Source organism: Chiloscyllium plagiosum, chromosome 18, assembly GCF_004010195.1.
Source record: "Chiloscyllium plagiosum isolate BGI_BamShark_2017 chromosome 18, ASM401019v2, whole genome shotgun sequence".
NCBI classification, from domain to species: domain Eukaryota; kingdom Metazoa; phylum Chordata; class Chondrichthyes; order Orectolobiformes; family Hemiscylliidae; genus Chiloscyllium; species Chiloscyllium plagiosum.
This window is the reverse complement of record NC_057727.1, coordinates 36,532,858-36,544,927: the sequence shown is the minus strand read 5'-3', so window position 1 is coordinate 36,544,927 and position 12,070 is coordinate 36,532,858. Positions and strand designations below refer to the sequence as shown.

The 12,070-nt window shown below is 38.0% G+C and overlaps 1 protein-coding gene across 1 annotated transcript in view; it reads right to left on the bottom strand.

Moving 5' to 3' along the window:
* LOC122559046 (receptor-type tyrosine-protein phosphatase gamma-like) overlaps nt 1-12,070 on the bottom strand; it is a 644,852-nt gene that overhangs the window by 389,215 nt on the left and 243,567 nt on the right. Inside the window, exon 4 of the mRNA XM_043708214.1 lies at nt 11,224-11,372. Within this exon, the coding sequence (XP_043564149.1) occupies nt 11,224-11,372 (149 nt within the window). The remainder of the gene's footprint in view (nt 1-11,223; nt 11,373-12,070) is intronic.

The following is a 12,070-nucleotide window of genomic DNA, read 5'->3' as shown; positions in this document are numbered from 1 at the left end:
ATACATGCATTTTAGAGTGCGAGTGTGTGAGCAGAATATTTGTAAGTTTATCAATGTTACAATAAGCTAATAAAAAGAGTTATGAACTTTGACCATTTTGTCCATCAAGAATTTCAGGCAAATTAGGAATATAAGAAGGGAGATGTGGGTTCACCTACTTACACTTTATTGCATAGGAATTATAGAATCATAGAATCCTTTCAGTATGCAAGCAGGCCATTCACACCGACTCTCCAAAAAGCATCTCACCCAGACCAACTCTCTCCATCTTATCCCTGTAACCTTGCATTTACCATGGCGAGTCCACCTAGCATGCACATTCTGGGCACTATGGGGCAATTCAGCATGGCCAATCCACATAACTTGCACATTTTTGGACTTGGATCTTTGACTTAAGAGTATAAGGATAAGAAATTCTTGCTACAGTTGGACTTTGGAGAAAATACATCTGGAGAACTGTGCTGTTTTTGTTCCAATATATAAGGAATCATAAACCTGCCTTGGAGGTAGTGCAGCAAAGACTAGTTCCTGAAATAAGATGTTTCTCCTCTGGCATGGACTGAATAAATTGTCTTTGCAGTTTAGGAGAACAAGAGGTGTTCTCTTTCTGAAGGAGCTTGGCAGAGTGAACATGGACAGGTTATTTCCACAGGATGGGGAATCTAAAAATTGTGTCCTAGTTTCAGGACAAAAGATCAATCATTTAGAGTTGAAATAAGAAGACAAAGCTTTTCTCAGAGACTTGTCAAGGTTTTGTAACTGTCTACACTAGAAGGTTGCAGATGTTCTTCATTAAGTGTATTCAAGCCTGAGACTAATAAATTAGTCGGGGATACCAGGTGCAGGCAAAATAACAGAGGTGGCACACAAGTTGCCTACTCCTGTTCCTATTTCTTAAGTTCTAATCTATGGGATAAAACATAACAGTTAACTTTTACTGCATTTAAAGGCAATGTTTCCTCTATGATTGACAATGAGTGGCTATCTAACCTAAAGTCAACCTGGACCAATATTAAAACCATGCAAAATTGTAGAATCTCTACAGCGTGGAAACAAGTATTATCGGCCAAAAAGTCCACACCGACCCTCCAAACAGTATTGTACCCAGGCCCATTCCCCTAGATTTCCTGACTAATGCACCTAGCCTACACACTCCTGAACAACATGGGCAATTTAGCATGACCAATTCACCTAACCTGCACATGTTCGGACTGTGGGACGAAACCAGAGGAGGAGAATATGCACACTCCACACAGAGTCGCCCAAGGCTAGAATCGAACCTGGGTCTCTGGCACTGTGAGGTAGCAGTGCTAACCACTGAACCACCATGCTGCCCCAACATTTGGACATACTTATGGAATCATACGAGTTCTTATTTAATCCAATGTTCAATTTGGCATACAAGGGTTTCAAGGCACTTGTGAAGAAGGGGACAAAGCCTAACAAATTTTTAAGCCTAAGCGTCAACCTCTACACCAAAGGAAAAGATGCCAGGAGAATTAGCTAGCAAGCAATATACAAGCATTGTTAAGGAAATCAATCAAGACAACTCAAAAAACTAAATATTGTCATGTGAAACCATGTATTATTCTTCAGTCATTCTAAAGAAAACATAAACCTGCCAAACAACAGAATTTAATAGTTTTCCTCAAGGGTTGTATCGATTAGTTTAAGAATTATGTTATGTTTTTATTTGAAGTCACACACAGAAGCAGATCTTCAAAGCCTATTTGTAAATAAGTGAAGATAGATGAAACAGTGGAAGACAGAGGGAGATGAAGTAGCTTAGACATGTAGCGAGAATGCTTGCAGAAGAAAAATCAATTGTTAACATATGTAACAGCAGACTAAAGAAACTTGGACATTCTTTCTGAAATCCTAGAAAGCAGAACTTAATGAGGAATGGGCAATAATCACTGATCTTAACAGCACCACCCATGTCTTGTGATTGAATTTCAAAATTGTCAGCTTGCTACTGAATGCAGATTTATCAATTGTTCATTGCATATTTCTTCTAAATGGCACAAGAGTCATTTGCATGACCTCATTTTTGGAATCAAATTAAAGCCAATTTCTTACATGGCTTGAATTGAAAAGTCATTAACTGAACCTTGTTGAAATTAAGGAAAACAAAATTACATTTATGGAGCACCTGATCCATAATCACTGGATGTCTCAAAGCACTTTAGAGCCAATAAGGTACTTGTGAAATGCAGTTACTGTTGTGATATCAGGTAAAATGGCAGCCAATGTGTGCTCAGCAGGCTCCCACAAACAGCAATGTCCAAACGACTAGACACCTATATGTGTGAAAAAAAACAAAGAACTGCAGATGCTGGAAATCAGAAACACAAAGAAAAATTGATGGAAAAACTCAACAGCTTTAACAGCATCTATGGAGAGAAAGCAGAGTTTATACGACCCTTCTGCAGAACACTGCCAGACCTGATGAGTTTTTCTAACAATTTTTATTTGTGCATTTGTTTTTGTAATACTGATCAAGGGGAAGAATATTGGCAGGGGATGGAGAATAACTCCTCTGCTCTTCATCAAAGTTGCATCATGGAGTTTTTTCTGTTCACTTGAAAGGCCAAACCAGGCCTCTGTTAATACCACCTCTTAAGGCACCAGCAACAGTGTGGCTCTCGAGCAGCATTGCAGTGGAGTTAATTTTTACTTGACAGAATGATATCAATATTTGGTTTGGGAAAATGAAGAAGTTTTTCAATTCTATTGCCAAGAGAAAAAGCTTTCTAAAACTTAAAAAGCCAAAAACAATTGAACAAAAAACTGTATCCTCAAAAGCAAAACACCACTGTCCAAATTTGACCAGAGTTAAAATTGGACGTCTAGTTATGAAAAAAGTTAAACAACAGTGATAATTTGCCTGGAACAGAGTGAATTTTGGGATCTAATAGGAGTTTTCAGAATTCACAAAAGCTCCTGAGGCAGTAAGAATTAAAAACATTCAATGATGGGCATACAAGAATACATGTACAGACTGCAGGCTAGAAGAACAGGAAGGGAAATCAGAATTTCTTAAACACAGATGGCTATTAAACATGGAGTGCTTACAAGTGCCGACTTTAGAATGTATACTATACTTAGGTGAGAAGTGGACAAATGCAAAAGATTAAGAAAAGATGCATATTAAAATGGTTTAGAATGGACATATGTATTAGAAGAACCCTAATCATGACTGAAAAATAGTTCAAGATAGTCTACTGCTGCACAGGTTCTATGAATCAATGATAAAAGCATTAGATTTTGTTTTAAAAACTCCCAAATTAAGATACCTCATTTCTTTAGTGCATAGGACAGAACAAATTCTTCATACACACCCTGCAATAAATAATGAATATGCAGCAATTTAAAAATAAGGCAACCCAGTTCAGACAAACCTAAATGCTACTGTTCTATTGTGGCTGATCATCTTTCACATTGGCATTTGTGTTAGATGGAGAGGCTAATTAAACATTCAAAATTGCATATCAACCATCAAAGAACCTCATACAACTTACATTCGTTGACCAAAGAACAAAGAACAATACAGGACGGGAACAGGCTCTTTGTCCCTCCAAGCCTGCACTGACACATTTTTCACTTGCATATCAAAACTTTGAATTCTTGAGTATGGTAATATGAAGAACCTAAACAATGGCCGAACTAAGGACTGTTCAAGTAATGTTAAACAGGAGTCTTCTATTATTCTAATCCAAAACTATCAAACTTGAAAACAAGCACAAAGCACAAATACAGTCCACAAAATTGAAGACTGACAATCACAGAAGTGCGATGGTACAAAAGGAAGCTACTTAGCTCATGGTACCTGCACTGGTGAATTAAATGAGTATCATTACATAGTGCCTATTTCCTGATTTTTTTTCTCCATGACTTTAGACATTATTTTCTTTGAAATAATCATCTAATGCAAGGATCATAGTGGCAAAGATGTCAGTGGAGGCAAAATGGTGCCGAAGAGTGTTGGCTTCGATTCCATCAGTGCGACGAAAGGGGCTTGTGCCTGGTCACCAGGCCCTTGGCCCATGACAGAACACTTAACAAGAAGGTCTGTAAAGTTGGACACTTCCTTTACTCTTCATTTTTCTGCCTTTATATTCTTTGTTTTGGTTTATTTTTATGTGTTTTAAGATGGCGCTGAAGGGTGGCGACACTATACAACACTTTTCATTGTATTTTATAACAAGATACATGTGACAATAAATAAATCAAATCAATACCTTCTTGAAGACTTCAATTGAATCCGATTCTACCACACTTCAAGGCAATGCATTTCATATCCCTACTACGTGATAAGTGAAAAAGTTTTCTTCACTGCACCATTACTTCTTTCACAGATTACTTTAAAGCTATGCCATATCATTATTGTTTCTTTTACAAGTGGAAACAGAGTCCTGTCTATTCTATCCAGCCCAATCCTGATTTTGAAAACATTTATGAGATCTTCTCATAGTCGTCTTCTCTCCAAAGAGTACAGTCTTCACTGTATCGTCATAAGTTCCTAGTCCCTGGAACCATTCTTGCAAAAAAACCTTTAGACCAAATGAGGGTATTCTTTTAACAGTCACCATGACTGAGACTTGCTTTTCAAATCCCAGATTTTTTTCATTTTTCTTCAATTGTACCAGCCTCCACCACTTCCTCTGGCAGCTCATTCCATACATGTACCACCTACTTTGTGAAAACATTGCCCCTTAGGTCTCTTTTATATCTTTCCCCTCTCACCCTAAACCTATGCACTCTAGTTCTGGACTCACCGACCCCAGGGAAAAGACTTTGTCTATTTACCCTATTAATGCCCCTCATAATTTTGTTAACTCTATAAGATCACCCCTCAGCCTCCGATGCTCCAGGGAAAACAGCCCCAACCTGTTCAGCTTCACCCTATAGCTCAAATCCTCCAACCCTGGCAACATCCTTGTAAATCTTTTCTGAACCCTTTCAAGTTTCACAACATCTTTCCGATAGGAAGGAGACCAGAATTGCATGCAATATTTCAACAGTGGTCTAACCACTGTCCTGTACAGTCACAACATGACCTCCCAACTCCTGTACTCAATACTCTGACCAATAAAGGAAAGGATACCAACCACATTCTTCACTATCCTATCTACCTGTGACTCCACTTTCAAGGAGCTATGAACTTGCACTCCAAGATCTCTTTGTTCAGCAAAGTGTTTTTCAACACTCCCTAGGACCTTACCATTAAGTGTATAAATCCTGCTAAGATTTGCTTTCCCAAAATGCAGCACCTCGCATTTATCTGAATTAAACTCCATCTGCCACTTCTCAGCCCATTGGCCCATCTGGTCAAGATCCTGTTGTAATCTGAGGTAATTCTTTTCGCTCTTTTCAGTCAAACAGTCAGGGCAGGCAGGGACAAGGAGGACTAATAAATTAAACTGCATTTATTTCAATGCAAGAGGCCTAACTTAGGGACTCTAGTTGGATTTGGAGAGAGAAGAATTTTCCTGACTCTAGCCAAATACTTTCACGTCTTAAAAAAACCGGTATAATCAAAGGGGAATGCCTTCGTTTAGATTAGTTAGTTCAGCAACAGTATATGTGAAGAAAGGCTGCTGATTCTCTCCCTCCTTCTGCCCTTCTGACTTCATAACCTGTAAGCTTTTTGTGTAATTTTTACTCTTTGTGCTAAGGGGTCTGTTTATTGGGATTGTTACAAGTATTTTGGAACAGCATCATTAAGTTGGGATAGCCTGTCAGATTTGTATACGATAAGTTATCCGGTATTCTCTTTTCAGTTCGTTGTGTTTCATTCTGGAATTTTGGAAATAAATTCTGTTTGTTTAAAACTTCACAGTCGGACCAGCTAATTCACTCTGGGAATATCCAATGTACACTTACCTGAAACAAACAGCAAAGTTACAGTCTGGGCTACCTGCTTAAAATTTTTTTGAGGGGTCAGGCCTGGTCAATAACAGGAAGACGCACAGATCAGAATAATGAAGTGAAAGACAGGTAAACTGACTTCCAATAGATTGGCAATCCCTATTAAAGAGTGAAAGCACACTCTCGGAAAATGCACTGTGACCTGCATCAACATGGCTGCAGCTATTCTGTTTCATTGTTTGAAGGCTTCTTGGCCTCTCAGTTTCAGTAGTGTACTAGACTGGTTGACATAGCCAAGTTACAAACAGTTTAGCAAATCTGTATGTTGTTAATAAAAACAACAAGTGCTGAAGAAAAGGCGTCATATTGGACTCGAAATATTAACCCTATTTCTTTCTCCACAGATTCTGCCAGGCTCACTGTTTTTAATTTAGATTTCTGACACCCACCATATTTTGTTTTTACCTGTATGGTGTTAAAGCTAGGATGGTGGAATTTGATTTGATTTATTATTGTTACATGAGTGGAGACACAGTGAAAAGTATTGTTTTGCCATTATCCAGACAAATCATACCTTATATAATTACATCAGGGTAACAGAACAGAATGCAGAATATAGTATTTCAGAGACACAGTATGTGTAGAAAAAGAATATATGAGAGTATCTGTTCATATGTTTGATAACAGCAGGGAAGAAACTGTTCTTGAATCTGTTGGTACATGTTTTCAAACTGCTGTAGCTTCTGCCTGATGGAAGACAATATAACCAGGGTGCGAGCGGTCTTTAATTATGTTGGCTGCTTTCCTGAGCCAGTGTGAAGTATAGATGGAGTCAATGGAAGGAAGGCTGATTTGTATGATGGACTGGACTGCATTCACAATTCTCTATGGTTTCTTGTGGTCTCAGTCAGAGAAGTTGCCATACCAAATTGCGATGCATCCAAAGAGGATGTATTGTGTGGTGCATCAATAAAAATGGATAGAAGTCATTGCGGACATGTCAGTGACTAGCACATTCATTTTGCTGACACTGAAGGAGACATTGTTGTCTTTTCAATATGCCATTAAGTTCTTTTTTTTCCTGTACTCTGTCTCATTGTTGTCCAAGATCTGATCTACTACTATGGTATGATTAGCAAATTTTAAATGGAGTTAGAGCTGCACTTGGATACACAGTTGTGAGTGGATAAGAGGTATAGTAAGGGGCTGAGAATGCAGCCTTGCAAGATACCAGTATTGAGGATTATGATGGAGGAGATGTTGTTGCCTATCCTTACTGATTGTGATCTGTAGTCAGGAGGTCAAGGATTCAGTTGCAGAGGGGGGAGCAAAGTCCTAGGTTTTGGAGTATGGAGATGAGTTTGTTGGAATTATGGTATTGAAGACAGAGCTAAAGTCAATGAATAGGAGTTTGATGTAGGTGTCCTTGTTATCCAGATATTCCAAGATGAGTGTAGGGCTAGCGAGATGGCGTCTCCTAAGGACCTACTGCAACAGTGGCAAATTATAGCAGATCAAGGTAATCTGAGAGGCTTGAGTTGATGTGTGCCATTAATAATCTTTCAAGGCACTTCATAATCATGGATGTCAGAGCCACAAGCTGTAGTCAATAAGACATGTAGCCTGATTTTACTTTGGCACAGGAATGATAGTGGTCTTCTTGAAACAGGTGGGAACCTGACATCAGAGTAAACAGAGGTTAAATATATTTATGAATATTCCTGTCAGCTGCTCTGTGCAGGATCTGAGTGCACAGTCAGAGGTTCCATCTGGGCGAGTGACTTTCTGTGAATTCACCCTCAAGAAGGCCAATCTGATGTCTGTGGTGGTGTCGTAGATACAGGTGCAGCCGAGGCTGTCAGGGAGGGTGACGTCACTTCACTGCCTTCTATTCAAACAAGCATAAACTGCACTGAGCTCATCAGGGAGGGATGCATTGCTGCCAGTATTTTTACTCGACTTCACTTTGTAGCCTTTGTAGCGCTGCTGGAATATCTTGAAAATTTTTTGCATATTACAATAACTTATCCAATATCTGCACTCTTGCATGAAATCCTGTGAATTAGATGGGCTTATGTCAACTTCTTGAATTGGCAGCACCTTTTTGGCCTCTGTATCTGACCCCAATTCCCTATGGTATTTCAATTTCTGATGTCAATTTTATATTTCTCTGCTTGAACTGCTGAAATGTGTTCCAGCATCTTTTATTCATTCAGATTTACAACATTTGCAGTATTTTTTGCTTTGTGCTACCCATTCTTTTGTTTGGGTATACAGGTATTCCCTGCTTTTCGAACAGCGATACTTTTTCCTATATAAACCATGCACCTTCGCTTTACGGCATTTTCGGCTTGCGAAAGGTTTGCTGGGAACATTACTTTCAGATAGGGGAGGCTACCTGTATATCCTCTATACATTTTATTTGGGACATTTCACTTTTTTTTCATACTTTGCAGCTTGTGATTCTGACTTTAAATCTTAGTAATTTTTAAAAAAATGTCACAGAGCACTAATTTCTTTAAGCCCACTCCCTATCTTGCTTAAAATCTTTGCAATTCTACAAATACAATGGTATAAGTTGTCAAAGAAGCATATAGTTTGGAGGAAAGGACTGGAATCAATTGCTCTGAACAAGCTCCTCTTCCAATTTCTGAAAAAGCAGGTTGATACCGATCGCTTCTAAAGCTAATAAAAACAAGTTTTTTTTACTTCACTCCGGTCTGAAATGTTACCTCTTTACTTATAAAGCAGGCAGTTGACATGCATTCTAATTCTTTGTGTTCACATTCCTTCTAAGATCCTATAGGAGGATCTTATAGCATAAGGTCAGGAAGTTTCCAATTCCGCCTCATTGAAAGTCTCCTGTGTTTCACAAGGTGAGAATAGGGGAGCTTATTAAGAATCACACTGTACTTGGTAGGAAGCCAACACACCAGATTCCCAGGCAGCTAAGGGAAACAAAATACTAATTGCAGGAGCTGAGCTTGTTTAAAAGGAACAAAATCTACATTTGCCCAACCAAACATCTCTTAGAACTTTATAGAAATTCATGAAAATAGCTTATGAAATTATTTGAAGGTGGGGTGGAAAGAATTATTATTGTACTGGCTGCAGTAGAATCATAAACCACTCATTAGGAACAGATTTACAATTTTGCTACACTTAGCATCACAGGTAACTTTCGTGGTCTGTAACGTTTTACAAGGGCAGTTAAAAAAAACTTTGGAAGCAATTTTATAAATTCAGAGTATCTGCAACAGCATATATGCAAATATAAATCTTCACGTTGTATTAGGATCAACTTCTGAAGGCGCTACTTGAGTTTTAATCATATCATCCCTTCTGCGTGTGTATCACAACACCAACAGTTAATTAGATGTTAGCATAGGAACCACATCTAAAATCAAACAAGTTGGTGTCTGCAGCTGATGAATGTGGAGGCACTTATCATTTGTAAACAAATAAAAGTGACTGTGGGGAATACCTATTAAAGGATATCTTTGCATCTTGTTTGATAACTATGCAGATTTTACTATGATGTGGCACCAGATCAACTTTCAGTTTCTGCAAAGTTGGGTTGATGAAAAATGTAAACAAAACCCTTCTATTCATCTAAATGGATCCAGTCTGGTTTCTGATACATCACAGGGTCTTGTTAATCTAAAATCAAATACAATGCCCAAATGTTCTCTAAATTTGCATCACACCATCAATGCTCTGCATCACAGAGGAGTTGAGCACATGAACATGTTTACATGTACACAGACAGAGTTTCCAGTGTCATAATGGAAAATGCCAACTGTTCTTTCATATCCATGGGGGCTGGGAGTTGAAAATTAAGTGAGTAGTCACTACAGACCGCTTTCATTATCATCTATTATTGGTTGATTATACAGTTAGATTGTTGAAGTTCTCACAGAAGATTATCTGTTCAGTCATTTTGAAAATGACATAACAGTGTAGGCCGGCCAGCAGAGAAGGGTTGAAGGAAATTATGTCTGTTTTCATAAATTTAAAAAAAAATCACTGGAAACCATCAGAACGTTCATATTCTGACCACTGCAGCAGGTCAATCTTTAGCAGACAGAAACCAATGAGTTAAGTCATACACTGCTCACAATGCTCTAGGGAACACAGCCGCAGCCTATTCAGCCTCTCCCTATAGCTCAAATTCTCCAACCCTGGCAACATCCATTTGAACCTTTTCTGAACCCTTTCAATTTTCACAACATCCTTCCGATAGAAAGGAACCAGAATTGCACACAATATTCCAATGCCTAACCAATGTCCTGTACAACTGCAACATGACCTTCCAACTCCTATACTCAATGCTCTGACCAACAAAGGAAAACTTACCAAATGCCTTCTTGACTATCCTATCTACCTGCGACTCCACTTTTAATGAAATATAAACCTGTACTCCAAGGTCTCTTTGTTCAGCAACACTCCCTAGGACCTTAACTTTAAGTGTGTAAGACCTGCTCTGATTTGCCTTTCCAAAAAGTATTATTTGAATCAATTGGCCTGAGCTAATCCAGTTCCCAATGGATGCCACCTTACAGCACAATAGTGAATATAACAATATTAATTGCAATCTCAATTAAAGAAGATACAAGAATGACAGGCATAAAAATGAAGAAGATTCTCCTTGTTACAATTCTTAGTTGGTCTGCTGAAACTGGAATTGAGAAATGTTGATGTGGAGCCCTATTGTGGTCATGTACCTATCCTGGACTAGGAGGCCAGGTTCAAGTCCCACTGGCTCCAAAGGTAGGTAATAACATCTCTGAATAGTTTGATTTGAAAGAATTGGCATAGAATTTTAAAAAAAACCATTTTTAAACCTAATTGTGCACAACTTTGTCATGGAGAAACAAAAATGGGTGAATGGTAATGGTTTCTGAACACAGTATGTTTTATGTGATATATGCAATCTTTCATATAGGTCATTTAGTACAATACTAATATAATACTTTGATACCTTGAATAGCATTTCCTTCATAAATTTCTCAGTGAAATCTAAGCCAAGTAAGGATGTAACAATCTGCTTTGTCATTTCATGTATTGCAAGCAATGTTATGAATTTGCTTTTGAAATGAGGATTTGTGCTTCTTCTACATCAATGGCCATCTGGGAAAATAGTTTATACCTGAGATATTTGGAAAGAGCCAGCCTTCAGAGCTACCACTACATAGACAAAATAAACTAAAAAATGGAAAATAAATGTGAATACTGGTCTGTGATGCAAATCAAATTCCAATTAATTCAAGAGTAAACTTCCAGTACCAGTGAAACAGGCATATTTTTTATTCGATGCAAAATAATATCTCACCAACTTGATGCCTTTCTCACCTCAACTGGATATCTTTTTCCATCAAGACTGTGCTCCGAACCTGGAAAACCTCCATTCTGACCCCAGTGAAATTCTAGTTTTTCTGCTTTAAGCCTGCTTGGAAGATCAGCTCCACTGACAAAATAATCATCCTTCAGTAGAACAGCAACTGTAAGACAATAAGACAGAAAAAGGTTTGTTAGCAGGTCACTGACATAAAACAGGTTGATCACATATCCATAATTTGCTAAAAATGTGAATGCACTTGCGCACATACACACTCTTTCCACACTATTTCATTTGCTGTGGTCACGTGTTCTGTCAACCCTTTATATTCTTATGTTCACATTTATTATGGGGTTTGACATTAGCTTATCAAACAACCTAGACACTGGACTCCAATAAATCATTGTGTAAACAGGTTTTTCCTTGTATTTCTTTTTCCTCAGAGACTGAAATCCATAATTCAGACATTTTATTTTTGAAAAAAGTGTATCAAACTTAATGTATTCAAATATCTCTTATATGCTTTGATGTCTTTATTCAGAATTTTACTCAAAAGGTACACCCTCTGCCAACAGGTTGGATTTGGATAGTTTGCTCTGTGTGGACACCTGAGCTAAATTTAAAATACAGAGTCTGAGCATGTACAATGTACATAATTCCCCAGGGTACAGCAGTTCCTTTCTATAAAGTGAATTGATTACATATTTCCCTTCAGGTTCCATTGCTGTGATCAAAAGGTTTTCTTCAAACAATTTTAAAACAAGTAAGAGCAGATTTCAAAAGCCTTAATAAAATCAAAGTTATATTGAGTGATTTAAACTAACCTGTGAATCGGTATAAACAAATGTGAAAAGGTAGGGA